General features: G+C 42.4%; 1 protein-coding gene across 4 annotated transcripts in view; it reads right to left on the bottom strand.

Moving 5' to 3' along the window:
• LOC126365509 (protein unc-13 homolog 4B) overlaps positions 1–20,068 on the bottom strand; it is a 450,988-nt gene that overhangs the window by 243,150 nt on the left and 187,770 nt on the right. The window contains exon 1 of one of the 4 annotated variants that reach the window (XM_050008151.1): positions 7,774–8,781. The exons of 2 other annotated variants lie outside the window; for them this stretch is intronic. In XM_050008151.1, the coding sequence (XP_049864108.1) occupies positions 7,774–7,943 (170 nt within the window). In that variant the 5' untranslated portion in view covers positions 7,944–8,781. Of the gene's footprint in view, positions 1–7,773; positions 8,782–20,068 lie in introns of those variants that run through there. One more of the 4 variants, XM_050008154.1, reaches the window with a different exon arrangement.

The following is a 20,068-nucleotide window of genomic DNA, read 5'->3' as shown; positions in this document are numbered from 1 at the left end:
ACTTTCGCAAACTCGGAACTTTCAGTCTTGTTTGTCCTGTGGCAGGTAAATTTTTGTTTCTGTCCGTAGCTCGAGAAAATCTGTGATAACAATAGGTATTTTCGTTTACTGCGGTTATGTTCTTGATTTTGCCACTAAAAGAAAAACACTGATTGATTTTTCTTCTTGATATTTGTTACTCTTTGACAGTAAAATAACGTAACAGGTATGGAAATATCTCCAAAAATAATGAGTGACAAGTCTCTTGAACACATATTGGAGCTTGTTTCAAACCAGTTATTCTGAGTGATATTTGGATTCGATAAGCCGTGACCATTGCCAAGCAATGTGGCGCATTGGTATTTTCAGGAAGACGGTGGTTCCAGTCACGGTCCACCTGTTCTGGTTTAGGTTTAGCGTCATTTCATTTAAAACTGCTTGACGCAAATGCTGTGATGGCGTTTTGGAAAGGGCTCTGAAGATTTTCTTCCCCAGTCTTCTGCATCGTCGTCGACGGGTCGTTAAACCCTCATCTTCTTTGCTTCTGTGATTATTAATGAAACGTTTCAATTTTTTATGAAGAGGAGAACATGCGTAGTGAGTGATAAGGATGATGAGGGATGGTTTGATGAAATTTTACAATGCCGCCGTAGTTCGCGTGATGAAAAGACTGACTATTTTATTTCGATACAAAGGAACATGAAGCTGTGCATATCCCAAAATTTAAATTCAAGTAGACTTTGAATACAGCAACCATAATTGGAACCAGTCACTTCGTAAAATTACAGATAGTAACATTAATTGGTAAGAAGTGAAACGATCGCTTAGGCTGAGCTGTAACTAGAGCAAGTATCTGCCTCCTGGAAACTGAGGCTTGTTTTCGAAAGAGACTGCTTACAACACACGCATTTGGCTTATACAGTACAACGCTCAGTTCGTGTGGAATCCACACCAAGTCGAACTGACACTAGGTATCGGCCGTATGTAAAGAGGAACGGCGCAAATGGTGGCAACCTTGCGTTATTCGTGAGAGAGTGAAATAAAGATCACTGAAAAACTTCATAGGGCACGTACTCGAAACATACATAGAAACGTCCAAAACTCATTTTCCAAGACGGTATCTACGAAAATGTTTTATCCATTTATATATCACTTAAGCAGAGAGCAAGATAATCAACGTAGGCTAACAGCAGCACGCGCAGAGACATCTAATGATTCTTACCATGCTTCTTCAGTGAGTAAAAAGCAAAGACATTCTTGAACAGGGTGTATCATAAGAACTGGAGCAGCGAACTGTAGTCTTGTGAAATTTTACGAGATGATCGGTGTTGTTTGCAAGAATTCGCAACGCACTTCTGAGAACTAGCGCAGTGCTGCATCCAAATGCGAGGACGACACACGTAGAACATCTCCTTTGCAGGGACGACTGTGCAAGGAACTGAAACGTGTAAAGTGCTGAAGCGGCGCCGTAGTTCTTCTTAGTCGCAAAGTCACTTCATTTCATTTCACTTCATTTCAAATACGTTAGAGCCGTGCTGAGTGGCCGCGCGGTTTGAGGCGTCATGTCACGGACTGCTCGGCCCCTCCCGCCGGAGGTTCGAGCCCTCTCTCGGGCATGGGTGTGTCTGTTGTTCTTAGCATAAGTTAGTTTAAGTAGTGTGTACGTCTAGGGGCCGATGACCTAAGCAGTTTGGTCCCTTCGGAATTCACTCTGACAAATACGTTAGCACTAACCAGTACAAAAATGGTTCAACTGGCTCTGAGCACTATGGGTAACCAGTACAGTATTTCATATTGAAGTCAGTAGTGACGCCTAACGACACATTCGGAATTGGCTCGCAAACTGCTAGGTTGCCGACCTTTGTTTACTGGAACGATTTTTGCTTCTGTTATAGTATACTTCCATCCGTGTCAGTTTTCGCTGTTAATTATGATACATTCTCTATATTTCAGGTGACTGAAGTGTTGTTATCGGCTGTGTGGAAGAGTTTCCTTAAAATTTATCATACCGGATGTACGTCGGCCCTCACGTTCAACGATTCAAAAATTTGTAGTTTCGTTTTAGTATATACAGTGCTCACTGGAACAATTTTTGTAGCAACATACCATATTTAAGGTCTCGTTTCAATATACAAGCAATCTTGAATGCAAATAATGAATGTAAATCTAATCTACATCACCACCCTGTAGTTCACAGTTGAGAGCTTGCCAGAGGATTCACAGCTTTATTTCCCGATCGTTCCAATTTCGAATAGCACGCGAGAAAATGAATGTCTAATTTTTTCTGTGCGAACTTCGAATTCTCTTATTTTATGACGATGGTCATTTCTTCATATGTAGCTGGGAGTCAACAAAGTGTTATCGTAATCGGAGGAGAAAAATGGTGATTGAAATTTTGTGAAAAATCTCGCTGCAACGAGAAACGCCTATGTTTTAATGAGTGCAGCCCGAGCTTGCGTACCGTGTCCGCGATATACAAAACGGGATGCCCTTCTTTGACCTTTCTCAATGTCCACAGTCAGTCGTTTCTGCTAAGGATTCCATTCCGTGCAGCAGTACTCTAGTAGACGGCAGACAACCATAGTGTAGACAGCCTCTTTAGTAGATGTATGCGTCTTCTAACTGCTCTACGTCCGAATAAAAAGTATGCTTTAATTCGCCTTTCTCATAACATTTTGTATGTGATGGTTCCAATGTAAGCTGTTCGTATTTGTAATTCCTATGTGTTAATTCAATTGATAGCATTTAGATTTGTGTCATTTATCGTGTAACCGATATTTCACGGACTCCTTTTAGTGCTCATATGGATGGCCTCACACGTTACATTATTTAGAGTCAACTGCCAGATGTTCCAGCATACAAATATCTTGTCTTAATCATTTTGGAATCGGTCTTGATCTTCTAATGACTTTACTAGACAATAAATGACAGCATAATCTGTAAACAATCTAAGAGGGCTGAGCAGATTGCCTCCTAAATCGTTTATAAAATTAGAGATCCTATAACACTTCCTTGCAGTATGCCGGATACCACTTCCGTTTTACTCGACGACTTCCCGTCAGTTAGTACGAACAGTAATATTTCTGACAGGAAATCGCGAGTCCAGCCCTACAATTGAGACGATAATCGATAGAATTAGGCATTAGCAGTACTTGTGAAGAACAGTGTCAAAAGCCTTCTGAAATCCCCTGTCGACAGCATTCATTTCTTCATGTGAATGGAGGTCCAGTTAAGTTTCACAAGAACGACATTTTCTGAATCCGAGTTGACTGTGTGTCAATGAATGATTTTCTTCGGGGTATTTTATAGTGTTCGAACACTGTATGTGTTCCGAAATCAGAGTCGGTGGTATGGGGCTATAATTTAGAGGATTACTTCTACTTGCTTTCTTGTGTTTTGGTTTAACCTGCGCTACTATCCTGTCCTTACGTACGGATCTTTCGTCGAGCGAGCGGTTGTATAATATATCTTCTTAAATATGAGGCTATTTCAGTAGTATACTATAAAAAAGTAATTGGTATACAGTCTGCAATGGAAGACTATAAGCAATAGCCTTTACATGTATGGTAATATTTGTCTTATTTTACCAGTACACTGGCCAACAAATTGAACTGATTGTGGTGCTTAAAAGTGTTCTAGTAGGCACTGTATGGGTTAAAGGAGAGCTTTAAACTGTCGTGTTGAGAAAAATGAGGTCCATCATAATCAGTTTTAAATAAACATTTTTGCAGCCGATGTCAACATTGTAGTCATCATCACGAAGTTTCTGAAACCCTAACACAGGTGATACACATAAACCTGAGCTACTTAGGCGGGTCGTAACTTCCCTCCGAAAGCTCGTACATCTACATCTACAACTACATCTACATCTATACTCCGCAAGCCACCCATCGGTGTGTGGCGGAGGGCACTTTAAGTGTCACTGTCATTACCTCCTTTTCCTGTTCCAGTCGCGTATGATTCGCGGGAAGAACGATTGCCGGAAAGCGACCGTGCGCACTCGAATCTCTCTAATTTTACATTCGAGATCTCCTCGGGAGGTATAAGTAGGAGGAAGCAATATATTCGATACCTCATCCAGCAACACACCCTCTCGAAACTTGGACAGTAAGCTACACTGCGATGCAGAGCGCCTCTATTGCAGAGTCTGCCACTTGAGTTTGCTAAACATCTCCGTAGCGCTATCACGGTTGCCAAATAACCCTGTGACGAAACGCGTCGCTCTTCTTTGGATCTTCCCTATCTCCTCTGTCAACCCGCCCTGGTACGGATCCCACACTGATGAGAAATACTCAAGCATAGGTCGAACTAGTGTTTTGTAAGCCACCTCCTTTGTTGATGGACTACATTTTCTAAAGACCTCCCAATGAATAGCAACCTTGCACCCGCCTTACCAACAATTAATTTTATATGATCATTCCACTTCAAATTGTTCCGCATGCATACTTCCAGATATTTTACAGAAGTAACTGCTACCAGTGTTTGTTCCGTTTTGATATAATCATACAGTAAAGGATCCTTCTTTCTATGTATTCGCTATACATTAGAAGCGGCAAAGTTGTTTTAATGATCTTAGTAGCTCGTCGTTGGCAAGTTGATGTTGTTTCTGCGCAAGAGGTCCTTTGTCCTGATAACACCACGCTTTCTCAGTTCGTGTTCGTTCCTAGCCCTGGAGGTATCGGTGTGTAGTTCCCGCTGTGTGACAATAATTAGCAAATTAGTGATTCGCTGTCTTTCGATTGCACAAACATGCTGTCTACACTTTGGGAGTGTGATTTCATTGTGGAAACATGTCGGAAGACAGACTCATTGGTTACAACACAACAGGCGTTCCGAAGAGAAAGCAGTGTGAGCGATGTTCCAACAAAGGCAAAAGTTTTATCATTTACAAGTATAAGGAAGCTGGAGACAACTGGTGTACTAAACAGTGACGGTGGTAAACACAGACGATCATTGAGTGCAGAGGTTACTGCTCTCCAAGAAAATCGTTTTGTCGATTGAGCCATGAGGCAGGCGTTTCATGTGGTACAAGTCAGAGAGCCGAGACTAAATCAGCATTGCGACCATAAACCGTGCACAAGATGCAGGCATCGTTTCAGGAATTTCTTATTCAACGTCCAGACATTCTCTCCATATCGTGGTTTAGAGATGCGATATGGTTCCACCTGGCAGATTACATCAACACACAAAACAGCAAATACTGGGCTTGTGTAAACCACCATATCATCCACGAAACATAACTGCACGAAGAAAAGGTTGGAGCTTGGCGCACAGTGACAGCTGCCAGGGTTGTTGGCCCCATTTTCTTTGAGACGACTGTAGACACTATTGTTTATTCGGGCATCTTCAATATACTCGTGGAAGAGCTGAATGCTGGATGATGTCGAACTTAACACGAAGGTTATTTCCAGCAAAGATGGAACAACATCTCATGCTTTCCTCCAACTTCTAACCAATTTCTTTGGTGATCGAGTAATCTCAAAACATTTGTGCCCCACCCCCCTGATCACCTGATCTAACTCTCACGGATTTTTTCCTTCTGGAGGTATCTACATCTACATGGATACTCTGCAAATACATTAAAGTGCTTGGCAGAGGGTTTATCGAACCACCTTCACAATTCACTATTATTCCAATCTCGTATAGCGCGCTGAAAGAAAGAACACCTATATCTTTCCGTATGAGCTCTTATTTCCCTTATTTTATCATGGTGATCGTTTCTCCCTATGTAGAGGGCGTCAACAAAATATTTTCGCATTCGGAGGAGAAAATTGGTGATTGGAATTTCGTGAGAAGATTCCCTTGCAACGAAAAACGCCTTTCATTTAATGATGTCCAGCCCAAATCCTGTATCATTTCTGTGACACTCTCTCCCATATTTCGCGATAATACAAAACGTGCTGCCCTTCTTTGAACTTTGTCGATGTACTCCATCAGTGCTATCTGGTGAGGATCCCACACCGCCAGCAGTATTCTGAAAGAGGACGGACAAGCGTAGTGTAGGCAGTCTCCTTAGTAGATCTGTTACATGTTCTAAGTGTTTTGCCAATTAAACGCAGTCTTTGGTTAGCCTTCCCCACAACGTTTTCTATCTGTTCCTTACAATTTAAGTTGTTCGTAATTGTAATACCTAGGTATTTAGTTGAATTTACGGCTTTTAGATTAGACTGATTTATCGTGTAACCGAAGATTAACGCGTTCCTTTTAGCACTCTTGTGGATGACCTCACACTTTTCGTTATTTAGGGTCAACTGCCAACTTTCGCACCATTGAGATATGTTTTATAAATCGTTTTGCAATTTGTTTTGATCTTCTGATGATTTTATTAGTCGATAAACGACAGTGTCATCTGCAAACAAACGAAGATTGTCTCCCAAATCGTTTATATAGAGAAGGAACAGGAAAGTGCCTATAACACTACCTTGGGGAACTCCAGAAATCACTTCCGTTTTACTCGATGACTTTCCGTTAGTTACTACGAACTGTGACCTCTCTGACAGGAAATCACAAATCCAGTCACGTAACTGAAACGATATTCCATAAGCAAGAAATTTCACTACAAGTCGCAGTGGCTAGCACACTGAACTCGCATTCGGGAGGACGACGGTTCAGTCCCGCGTCTGGTCATTCTGATTTAGGTTTTCCTTGATTTCCATAAATCGCTCCAGGCAAATTCCGGGATGGTTCCTTTGAAAGGGCACGGCTGAATTCCTTCCCCGTCTTTCCCTAATCCGATGAGACCGATGACCTCGCTGTTTTGTCTCCCCCGCTTGTGTGGTACAGTGTCAAAAGCCTTCCGAAAATCCAGAAATACTGAATCAATCTGAAATCCCTTGTCAATAACACTCAACAAAAAAAAAAAAAATGGCTCTGAGCACTATGGGACTTAACATCTATGGTCATCAGTCCCCTAGAACTTAGAACTACTTAAACCTAACTAACATAAGGACATCACACAACACCCAGCCATCACGAGGCAGAGAAAATCCCTGACCCCGCCGGGAATCGAACCCGGGAACCCGGGCGTGGGAAGCGAGAACGCTACCGCACGACCACGAGATGCGGACAACACTCAACAGTTCATGTGAGTAAAGAGCAAGTTGTGTTTCACAGGAACGATATTTCGTAAACCCATGTTGACTGTGTGTCAGCCGCGCGGGATTAGCCGAGCGGTCTTAGGCGCTACAGTCATGGACTGTGCGGCTGGTCCCGGCGGAGGTTCGAGTCCTCCCTCGGGCATGGGTGTGTGTGTTTGTCCTTAGGATAATTTAGGTTAAGTAGTGTGTAAGCTTAGGGACTGATGACGTTAGCAGTTAAGTCCCATAAGATTTCACAAACACAGTGTGTGTCAAGAGACAGTTTTCTTCAAGGAATCTTAACCTGATTGCATAAGAATAGACTACGGACATCTGCAGCGCTCCATTAGGCCACTGCACGAGAAATAAACAGCATTAGTGAAGGTAGAATTCATAAAGCGTCGCGGAATATGGTGAAACTAGTACAGTTGTGCGTCGATGCTGATGGAGGACACTTCCAACATTTGCTGCGAGGACTTTGTGTGTATGTATGTAATGTCCCTAATGTGTACTATCATCTCCCAAATTTACCAAAAGTGTCCCATTATTGGTTCAAATGTTACGACTCATTCAAGTAGTTCTGGTTTATATGGATCGTCCTGTACATAGTGCATTAAGGACCCCCTGGGATGCAGTGTACAGTGATTCGCGACGTGCTGATGTAGCCAGTGGTGAGGTGACTTGCGCACGCTGGGCAGGTAGGGCAGCGCCGGCTTACCTCCTGGAGGGCGCGACGCGGCGGCCGCGCCAGCGCAGCAGCGGCATCAGCACCTTGCGGATGGCGGGGTGCGCGCCCAGCCGCAGCTGCAGCCGGCCCTCCTTCCGCGTCCTGCTCCACACGCCCATTGCGCCGTCGCCGCGCTGTCTGCACGAGCCGTCGCGCTTCATCGCGTTATAATTCCGCCGGGTCACAGTCCACCAAAATACCCGAGACCCCACTTATCGCCGCGGAGGGTTCCGTCCGACAGCTGCAGATACAGTTGAGGCCACCGTTTCCCTAATACGGTCGCTTACATCACAACTGCGCGCTACTTCCACGCACCAGAGCTTCCGACAGCTGTGGATGTGGAACACAGACGGGTGTTTCCTTAAGTGGACGTCCACTGTCCGATGCTAACGAACAAACAATCGTCAGCGATAGCTGCATTCTAAAAGGCTTTGTTTTCATTAATTCGAATAATATCGATCTCCTGTCGACCAGTTATCGAGCAAGTATATTAGACTGACCGACTTGACTATATCGGTTTTCCATATTTTTTCTCGCAGTATTTTCACAGAATCTCAAGATCCCGCGCACTTGCACTGTTCCGTCCGTCCTCGTGCTTCACACTGTCTTTTCGCCGTAGATAAACAACCTCTTAAAATGACTTGTCACTTTAATCAAACGATGACTGTAGGAACTTGGTACACTCCGTATACTCTCCAAGGAAGAGGACTGGAGAACGCTACCAAAGTCGACACGAAATCCAGGATTCTATCAGAATCGACATCCCCTGCACCGATCAGCTTCAACAGGTGCACTGAGCATCGCGGAGTGCCAGATTTGCCGGCGCGGCAGGTGGCAAAGCACTGCTGGAAGCGAGCTGTCGCTGGGTGGGGCCCGGGCAGCCCGTGTTCGGCAGACCGGTGTGTGCCGTGGCCGACAGAACTGCAAGTGCGCCGCTGCTAGCGTACGAACGGCAGCCGGTTATCTGGTGCCGGTGCTGGCGCCGCGGCTACGGTAAAACGCCGCCCGCCACCCCTGTGCATTGCCCACGCGGCGTGAGGGGGGGGGGGGGGGGGGGGCAGTGGCAGCAGTACGCAACTCGCTCCCGGATTGGCCGCGGAAGCAGCGGTCGCTGCGGAGGGCCCCCTCCCTCCGCGGCGAGCGCGTAGCAGTCGGCTCTGGCTGCCAAACGCCGGGCCCTCCGTGATTAGGTCAAGCAGCGCGCGGAGTCTGCCGGCGGCGTTTGATGCGCGCCGGCTGCGAACTTGACCTCCCGGGGCGGCGCGGAGATAGCGCCGCGAGTCGACGACCGCGCGTCCGCAGACAGATAGCCGCCGCAGCCGCGCTTCCGCGTTCTCTTTTGTTCTCGCCCCCCTAGACATCGACTACTATTCCAATTATTTATTCAGTGGACCTGTGATGTGCTCATACAGCCTGACGCTCGAATACTACATACTCTGTCCGTCGTAAATTTGGCACGGAAGTAAACATTCTCCTGCGTATTCTTCCGCATTATTGGATTCCCTTCCTGTGTAACGCTAACCAGGCCCTGTCGAGTGCAATCGAGTAAGGGTATTACTATTGTAGCAGAGTTATAAAACTACCGTAGGCTACCGCAGAATATTATAAGTAAGCGCACACTACTGTAGTTTTACCAGCAGCTTTGCTCAGTTACGGTCGTACCGGCGTTACCTATGCGTTTGATGTGTTGCATATTTGTCCTGCATTACCTCGTTACGATCGCTTACCTGATCAGCGTCTTACTAGATTCCTCTGAAAATCGGAAGCAGTGAACCGTGTAGACACTGAATGAGAATATATATAAAGAGACTGGTAACCAACAGAACATTTTTGTTCTACATAGTTATCTTCCTATCTGCTACTTAAAAGTAAACAATATTTATAGCAAAAGTGAAATTTTCGATGTTTAATTTAGGTTTTATTCGAAAATTGTTGATTTGATGCGAAACAGAGTGATGTTGTAGTGCAAATAAAGAAAACAATACAGGTTTATCACATAGAGCTAGAAAAACCAATTTCCTCAATAAAAAGGTAAAGTAAAAAAAAACAACGAAACAAAAACATATAAAATATCGTTTCAGCAATTCGTCGATCTTAAATAAAACATGTTTCTTCATAAACAACTTACATATTTGTTAATAGTAATGTGGTACTTACATATAACTAATTCCTTTGATTGCATAGAAGCGCACAAATTAAGCGAGCATCTAATTTTTATAAGTTACAAAATTCAGTTTATGTTCCGTGAGGACATAAAATACACAATTGACTAACTCTGAATGATGTGCGGTTCTAATTGTGGGCAAAACACACAATCAAAGAAACCAAAAAACAATTCTTTTCCTAATTCCAACATTCTCTTTGACGACTGAGCCCCACTTGCTTGAAAAGTGAACTACAATCCTTGTCTGCACAAACAAAATTTTCTTAGATGTTTACACTTTATGTGCCGCTTATGTTCGGTTCAGTGCTGGAAGATGTTTCCAAATAGACTGTCCCAAGTAACTAACGCAAATTAATTACTTTTGAATACATTATGGGAGTAACAGTGATCAATGTGTTACAAATATTTACTATCAAAACAGTTTCGACCACAATTTATTTATTATGGTGACGGTTTAGACTACTACTGTGGACCAATGAGTAAGAACCTCCTTCTGCTGGAGAATCACTACTCCTTACTCATTGGTCTGAAGATGACCACAGTAGTGATCGAAACCTGTCACCATAATAAATAAATTGTGATCTAAACTGTTTTTGATAGAAAAAAAGCTAATGCAAATGTTTGCTTTTCGCTCACTGATTAATCATAGATCTTTTTTCTTCTTTTTTCACAATGAATGTTATTTAATTTTGTAGCCTTATTGTACACACAGTGAATATATGTCAAGCCATCATTCGAGTTTGACTCTAAGCCGTTATTCCAAAACCCGGTAACTACGACCTAAAATTTTACGTTGCAGATTTTAGTGCGTTGTAGAGTAGATGGCTCACCCATATTTAGTTTAATGATCAGCCAGCCTCATTTATCTCAGGCACTAAGGTTTCCGTTTGTTAACCATTACTCTTGTTTCATTTCGAGATTTAAGATCTCAAATTAAGTATATTTAAAGAGCGTTCTAAACCTTAAAGGCATCAATTATACAGAAAGTAGAGGATCCTAAACCGGTTTTTTATGATAAGTAACTAATGATCGCAATTATTATTTAACTTTCAACTAACGTAAGCATCGTACACTTTACAGCAACAATTACGCTCGTAACAAATGGTGAAATTGGTGGCCGCCAGTCTCAATGCATGCACTGCAATAGCTCATAAAATTGTGTCCTACTTTTTCGTAATCACTGTTGTGTGCTGTACAGTGAAGACAGGTAGTTGGGGCCTTTTCAACCAGATCCTCTTCAATTTCTGATTGAACTTCACCTACGTAATCTCACGCGAAAAAAAAAAATTCTGAGCGATAGAAATGGCAATTGTATTGGTCTTAGGACAAGACTTACCACTCGATTAAAGCAATATAGTCAGCTGTTGCTTAGGTGGTCATGAACACTATGTTAAACCGACATCCTATCGTTGATAACAAGAGGTACAGTCTCCATCAACTGTGGCAGCACACTAAACGCAGAAATGAAGCCCAGGTAACGTGCACCGTTCAAACACGATGGCAGAAAACGTGGTTGTGTTAATTGATCTTGAATAATAGTTTATAAACACCTACTGCTGATGATTTGAGAGAATTTGTCTATGAATTTCCACTAAAGAAGACACAACTACCGCGGCACTTTGTCGCACCAGTGCGGTTGAAAACACCTCAGTCGTGAATATTACAAACTGTCGGAAGTTCAGCACTGCGGTATGCGACGGACAATGCATTGACAGAATTGAAATCTAGCTTCAGAATTACGTGGCTCAGTCGCCTGTACACATGACCACATCACAGACGGTTATGCAATCTCAAAATAGCGCTATCAACGTCGATGTAGCAGACAACTGTACGAAAAATAAGCGGTCTGCTAAGAGGTGCTTCATACGCATTGCTCGTCCTAGGATATCGATTCCCTGGAATATCCGCTTTCGACCATTGGCTCTTCATTTCAAATGGCTCAGCTTAGGATCTTCTATAGTCTAAACAATATTAACTCTAAAGCCTTTTAAAGTGTGTGTATGTTTTAGGAACATGTAAATTCTTCCCACGTTAAACTACACTCGTGTACGTATTGCTTTTTTAACGTGTACACTAAAGACTACAGTGTTTAGCGTGCAGATTTCTGTCATCATAATCATCAAATCCTAGTGATGGAACAAATAATTTGACTGGTAATGCAAGAAATGTTAGTGTTGTGAAGTTCCCGATCAGCCTCAATTTTTGTCTTCCAAAAATGAATTTTTCTCGTTCTTGTGTGTGAAATAATGTTTATTTTTTTAAGCAAAATCAATATTTCCTTCTCCCTCACTTTCTATGGATAAATGTACATCTTCATGTATACTCTGCATTGAAGAAGCTACTTTTTGTTGAATCATACAGTGAAGTCTGTTCCTCTTATACGCACAGATGGAGCGTGGTAAGGATGAATGTGTTATTTGCTGATTTTGTCTGCCTCATCGCTATGGACTGGATGCGTAGGTGGCTGAACAGTATTTTTGAAGTGAAAGACAGGTATTGGAGTTATCCAAGAATGTATTTGTGAGATATGCGACACTTGTGAGATATGCGGCATCTGTCAGTTAACATTTGTGAACATTTCTGTTACACTCGCACGCCAATCAGTCAATCATATAACCATACGTACCACCTTTGTCCTATGGATTTTCCATACCAGATGACCTATGCTGACTCAATGTAAGGCATAATAACCTTTTAAAAATTTTAGTTAGGAAAAAGAACGTCCACACACTGTTGCGCTTAGTCAGGTTAAATCGATATCAGCCCTGCTAAATCATGTACAACAGGCAGTTTGCGTGAAGTTCATATTAACATCAGCTGTCCTGGATAAAGGATAGAAATGTCACGAGGACATATCACTGAAGAACGTAAGTGCTATGTTTTTAAGATTTTCGTCAACTGTGATAAATATGAAAAGAAAGAAGAAAACATCCCATCTACAGTAAACACGGTGGTCAAAAAGATTCCGCCCGTTCGTGAACGAATAACGTAAATTATCACAGGCATACGGTATCTGGTCTAAGGCATCCAGACATCCCAACGAAACGCACTGACCACTAGATGTCGCAAGAGGCACACCTGCCAGTATAAAAGGAGGCGGGGAGGACTTTGTTGTCAGTGTAGAAGCAGCAACTGCAGAATGGCTCAAGTCAGGAGAGCGCTGTGACTTCGAACATCGACTAGTCATTGGATGTCATCTGAGTAACTAATTCATCACGTGAGATTTAAACCCTTCTAAAGCTGAACACCAGGATGGCTGCGACTAGAATACAGATTTTAATAACGTTCGAATGCTAACTAAAGAGAGAAGGAAATTTTGAGGATCAGTCCATCGCTTTCAAGAACTAAAATAAGTCCAGTAGGAGCTATCGAAATAGGCTTCAAGCTTCGTGGCTTTGCGCCATCAAGCAAGTATCTACGCAGTCACAATGCTCGAGAAATTCAAAGAACTATCAGAAAGCCACCTATGTGGTGCGTCAACAATAATATTTTGCTAAACATTCGCACTTCCTCTCTCTCTCTCAGTACCAGCTGGCACTATCGCCACCAATGGCGATGGTCCTACCTCAGGAAGCTCGAAGAATTTTACCCAATAACTCCATTAATTCGGAAAAAAAGTGTTCGAAAACGTCTTTTGTAAATAAACGCGACATTGGTTTTCGACAGTGGCTGCCCAACAGGGAAGACCAGATGTCTCTTGAAGAAAAGCCGAGAAGAAAGGACGAAACTTCTAGTACTGAAGAAGAGGATTCAAGCGGAAGATGAGGTTGTTTAACCAAAAAAATTTACTTTCAATACAAGCTCTTGCTACAAGTGTTTCTTTCATCCATCTTCAGGCCTCCAACGAAAATCCGTCAATTACTGAGACCAGTTAAAGACGCAGTAGGTCTCAGAACACCTGGAGTCTACGAAATACCTTGTGAGTGTGGCCAGAAGTACAACGGACAAACAGTGCGCACTGCGGAACAACGCAGGAAAGAACATTAGAGGTGTTATCGCTTACGCTATCCAGCGAAGTCTGCGTTAGCTGAGCATGCGTTAGAAAACGGTCACCACATAAAATTTGACGATACCTCTTTCGTAGCTCGCATTAACGGCTCCTGGGACAGTTTAATAAAGGAAGCTATTGACATAAAAATTACCGCAAACACCCTGAATAGAGACGGTGGCTTGCAGCTCAGCGCTGCGTGGGATCCAGCGATCGCGGGGTTGAGGAGGGCACATCGAACGCCGACTCGAAACGTGCCCATATATGGCAATGTCACGGGCACCAGTGACGTCACAGCCGGCAGCTAGCGTATATAAGGGCGCACCAACAGTCCACTGGCAGTCATAACACTTGACAATGGCCAAGGAGTGCTTGGCCGAAAGCTCGTGTAGTTTTAAGCAATTGACGCGGTTAGAAACCCGAGAACATTTTATTCACTTTTGTCGCTACTTACTGGCGTTTATACATACTAAAATTGGTAAATATATTTAACAATCGAATAGCTCTGAGTTTATTGCGGCTGGTCTGAAACCTGGATACAATTGGAGGTCTGGCGTAAAAGATTAGCCAGAGAAGCTTTCTAGGCCACCTCGAAGGTGTAACATCTTAGATGTAACGCTGACAGTGACTACGATTAATCTCTCCATTATTTTGAACTTACTGGTATGTCGAAAATGTCTAAATGTCAGTAAATTAAACTTTCATCGCGGGCGCTAGTATATAATCATGATTATCTCTGTCATCATGTTCTGAGGACCAAGGACATCAAGAGAATAGGAACTTCCTTGTTCTCTTCAAAGAAAACGCAAAAGCTTGATTAAAATTTTGAATATGCGAACAATACTCAATACTGTCAAACTCAAATGAGTAATAGATATAATAGATCAACCTGAAATTCAAATTCTAGCACTAAAAGATGTCCACTATAGATAGAGTAAACATGGTGGTCCAGAAAATTACACAATTTATAAAGGATCGTTTGCTAGGTCCACTTTCAACGGATCACCTGCACGGCATTTTTGAGCCATGAAAAACTGCAGAAACCCTCTGATAAAGTCTATATTACCTTCTGAATAAATTATTTCCATCAAATCAGATAGCGCTGAATACGAAGCTCTATCTCTCACAAGCTTATGTCAATGGATTTACCTTCGAGAAACCTACGTATTCTTTGATCCTCCAGCCGAAACGATAAATAAAATTTAAGCCCATAGAGACTTCAATACAGAAATTGGTAAACAAAAGAAAATTAGAGGAACAGGATCGTGCTCCGTTACTATCGATCGTTACAGTTTGCATTATAAATAAGCGAGTCTGTTCGTCGTAGAAGAGCCACAACCTGTCTGAAGCAATAATAAATTGCAGGCTCCTATCCAAAAAGGCTTCCAGCTTTCAATTTCTCACAGTATTTTTATATGCCGATGACTGTGGCACTTAGGCTCGTACCAAAACAAGTGAAAGTTCTGTTCATAAGAGCTCAATCACACGTTACAGGACGCAATCTGTAGATGGCATTAATTCTCATTAGAGAATGAGTGAAATCTTTTACTGTGCAAATTAGTGTTCGCAGAGTTGAACATTTGCGACAAGTTAAGAAAAACTACTGTTTATCTATTTAGATGAATAATTTGATTCGTAAAAATTTAGAAAAGTGCTTTCCATTCTAAATAAATACTATTCTGCGTTCTTGGAACAAGTAATCCGAAACGTTGAACCAAACGACAGAATATGGCCGTGCATAATATATGACAGGGCCATTCCATATTTTCGTAGAAACGTTTCCTGGAACATTTTCTCCGCTGTATTTCGCTGCATCACGCGGAATGTTTTTAAGTTTGTTTAACCATTCTGACACACAATAACTATCACATGTTTCTTCCAGCTGTTTGTACTGCGCACATTTACAAATACGCCTTACGCAACGACGTTTCCATATGCGTGCAGCGCAGCAGAGGTCATTATCAAAAGGATAGACCACATGCTGGAACGATAGCACGAAGGACAATTTCTTCTTTTTCTTCGTCTGTGATATCTTCTTGCCTTACGCCATTCGGGTCGCTGCAAAGAATTTTCAAATACTAAATGTCGTGCAGCAATGATCTAACTACAAGAAGCGACGTGTTGATTTCAATCTATACTGCTGTTACTTAACTACTTTGACGTATATGTACATTGTAACATCAAGAAAACGAAGTCGGAGAATGTGTACAGCGGTGTACCAGCAGTAATGATTGAGCTAAAAACATATGAACAGGAGCCACTTTTAGTCTGTAGCTTATGTTCAACTCCATGAATACTGTGTAACATCCCAGACTGCTAAAGCAGTTACTTGCACGTAGACCCAGTAACGCCCTCTCTTGTGTGACAGGAAAGGTCAAATGAAAAGTGGACGAATGACGTGGAAACGTGTAAATCTGTAGACTCTCATGGGCTTTAAATCATCTAGGCTGTTAGGTCTCGTCATGTTCTTCGTTAGTTTATTCTTACACAATCGGCGTTTCGACCTTACACTGCGACCCTCTTCACGGTTTTCTAATGTTCCTAATTAGATGAACACTCGGCTAATCTTCAAGACGATCCCAACGGAAGGTCGAAACTTCCGACTGCGTAAGAAGAAACTGACGAGGAACATGACGAGGCGTAACGGGCGCCATTGAAATGAAGTGCCAACCATATTCCGTCGACGTTAAAGGTCACGATACGAGCATGCTTGTTGAGTTCAACTGGAGCAATTGGATCAGTCCTCCGAAAACAGATATTCCGTTCCGTGACATATCGCGTCATACAAGGAGAGTTGCTAAATGAATGATGCGTGAGAGGAACCAGTGGAAGGAAGCGGGACATAGAGAACATGGGGCGATTATTGAACGACGTATAGTTACTGCTAGGATTACTGTCGACATATCTACATGGCCGATATGAGCAGTACCCTTTTGCTCATGTTAACTATAAGCCGCAAGCTGCAGTGGGTATGGACCTGTTCGTGCACAATTAAATTTGTTTGCTACGGTATGGACCTATAGCGCACAACACACTTTGTCGATTTCCCTAGTTGAGGGACCACAACTGTCTTACAGTGATATGGGCTGGCGTTCTAAATGGTTCAAATGTAGTGTTTTCGCGTTACTACTACCACACTTCCCTCATGTAGTGATGACTGCACACCTGTTAGACGCCAGTCTTGTGATAGCAATTTCGCAGTCCGCTTTGTTCAGAGGCACAACGGACAAAGATCAAATGTGATGATTGAAGCGTACGAGCACTGAGTCCAACACGCAAACTCAACACTTACATACTGAGAGAAATCAGAACAGTAACCGTTGCATTTGGATGGTTTCGGTGTCCATCCTTCGGGCAAGTCCAGGTACCACAGTTCATCAGAGAAATGCTCCGACAGATACGGCTAGGAATGTATAAGTCTTCTTGGGAGAACCGTCAATACCACTACTTCTCTGGCTTGTACTTTCACCAGACATGTCACCCATTGATTATATCTGAGACATGCTTGTTTATTTTTATGAAATGAAAGATACGCAGCTGTTCAGCAGTCTTTTATTATTTGTGCCAGTTTTGATTTCAAACCATCATCACTGTATAAAGATACACGTCATGGCATATCATATCAGTGAGAAAATCCATACAAATACTGTCTTACCTGGACAGCTCAACATCTGAAGAGTAAAACAGCTATCCTGTAACAGCCTGCAAGAGATTTGTCTCTTATGTAAGGATACCTTATTATTTCTCTAGATGTTCAGAAGATCAGATAGGGCAGTATTTATTTGGATTACCTTATTTATATGTTATGAATCGCAAATAACATTACACCGTAATGACAGTTTGAAACCGAAATTAGTAATAATAATAATAAAATACTAATAATAATAATAAAAGAAACTTTAAGAGTTATCTATCGAGCATTTCATAAAATAATTAATAGCTTCATGGATAAAGGTTTCCCGAACATATTCACGCCGTGTTTGATTCAACTCCATGACGTTTAGAGACTGTGTCTGCAGTAAATGGGTGGGTGCACATTATATTGAATTGACGTGGTCAGATAACATGTACTCCGACAGCAATGGCGACATGAGGAACGGTGAGAGGTGATGGTATCCAATCGAGCACAAACCTTTATTGCCTCCAATCTTGGAACTGACTATGAAGCAAACGATATTGTTATATGATAGCCGTCATTCCGTCAACATTACTGAAACAGAAATTCTCCGGTAGTTCTTGTACCTCACCTTCTACGTCACGGTCTCTTCTACTTCTCACACTGAAAAAAATTTCCTATGCAAAGTAACAGTCGACATGACTGTACCTAAAGCATAAAGATCACATCGCCGTCTGGTTATGGGAATTCCAGATTTTGCTGCCCCGCGTTTTCCCTAAATGGCGTAAGGCGGATGCTAGGATGGTTAGTTGAAATGGACGCGGCCGATTTCCTTCTCCATTCTTCTCCTGTGCTCGCTTGTACTCTGGAGAACCTCTTCGTCGTGTAGCACTCATCTCACAATGCTCCCTCAGAACGTGGCGTCATTTTGACGTCACACGATGTATCGAATACGGAAAGACTTGTCTATCGACTTTCGTAATCGTACGGTTTACAACAAGTGAGGCGAACGTGACCTTCAAAACAAAAACATTCGCCTCGGTTTGAGAGAACTGGAGGTTGCTCTTTGTCTTTACTGTAGGGTACGTTAAACTCGAAGTTATGTTGTTTATAAATGTGTAAAGTTCCGCATTCATGTTGACCGGACTGTGGGTGAGGGGGAGAATGAAATGCTTACAATAATTAATTCCGAAACTTATTGAAAAATTTGTACTAACTCTTTTTTCCTACTACGTCTGCATCAGACTCCAATGCGAGGCGAGTTCCTGATTTTTAAAGAAAAAATCAAGCTGAAGGCTGTCAGTACTGAAACCATTTAACGTGAGGTATACAGTATATCCCACATCATTCGTTAACGTGTCTCATCCACGTAAGCTTATTTTTAAAAACTCTGGATACTACTTTCAGGAGGTGGTCTGTAATCGGAATGTTGGGAAGCCTTCCAGCAGATGAATTAAAGCGGCAGCTGATTTTACTTACGTTCTGTGAATAAATTCTCCTTCAAAACACCTGCACGTTGAGCATTTCTCCAAAATTCGCCGGTATTGGTAAAATTTTTTGTAAAAAATGACGAAAAAGTCATATTGGTGGTTAAATATATATTTTAACTGAAGACATTCTTGTTAAGAAGGAAGTGTCCTAAAAGAACTACGTCGTAAATTTGGTTTTATACTTCATATTGTAGATGGCTGAGACTGGCTTACCCGTCAGTTCTTTCGCATATGTATCAGTGTTTTCTATGCTTTTTATTCTGAGTGATAGTTTGTTTTACGAGGCGACCAACGTGTTTTGAATATTTACTTTCATTTGCTTCTTCCATGGTTAATTTGTAAATTATTGATAATGACTCAGAGTTCACTTTTATATGTACCTTAGAATAATCCCAGAGCGTGACGTTTAATTATGATTATTATCGTACCAGAGCGACGTGCTTCTATAAATCTTCGACAGTGCGTGCGGCGTCAAAGTGACGACACGTGTGCACCAAGTATTGCGAGCTGATACCCATGTGATAGACGCATCGAACGCTAACGAAAGCTGACACCAGTTCCTACCGCTATCATGACTTTAAAATGATAAAATGACGTCACGTTTGCAAGAAGTCTTGCGAAACGGCTATTACCCTCTTCGTCGACGGAACATTAAACTCTCAGATTCCCTGCTTTCATTTTTATGTTTGAAGGTGTAGTTAAACATGACTGCCTGACAATTATTGGTATCAATATCATTCGCAAATTGATCCACAGGCGTACATAGCTCTAATTTTCATTCGCACCAGTTCGATGGCCGTGCAAACTGCAACCTCCAAACTAATGCGTTTTGGTTCAAATGGCTCTGAGCTCTATGGGACTTAACATCTGAGGTCATCAGTCCCCTAGAACTTAGAACTACTTACACCTAACTAACCTAAGGACATCACACACACCCATGCCCGAGGCAGGATTCGAACCTGCGACCGTAGCAGTCACGCGGTTCCGGTCTGAAGCGCCTAGAACCGCTCGGCCACAGCGGCCGGCAA

This window comes from Schistocerca gregaria, chromosome 1 (genome assembly GCF_023897955.1).
Source record: "Schistocerca gregaria isolate iqSchGreg1 chromosome 1, iqSchGreg1.2, whole genome shotgun sequence".
Lineage (NCBI taxonomy): Eukaryota > Metazoa > Arthropoda > Insecta > Orthoptera > Acrididae > Schistocerca > Schistocerca gregaria.
The sequence above is the reverse complement of the archived record's forward strand: the minus strand, read 5'-3'. Positions and strand labels throughout refer to the sequence as shown.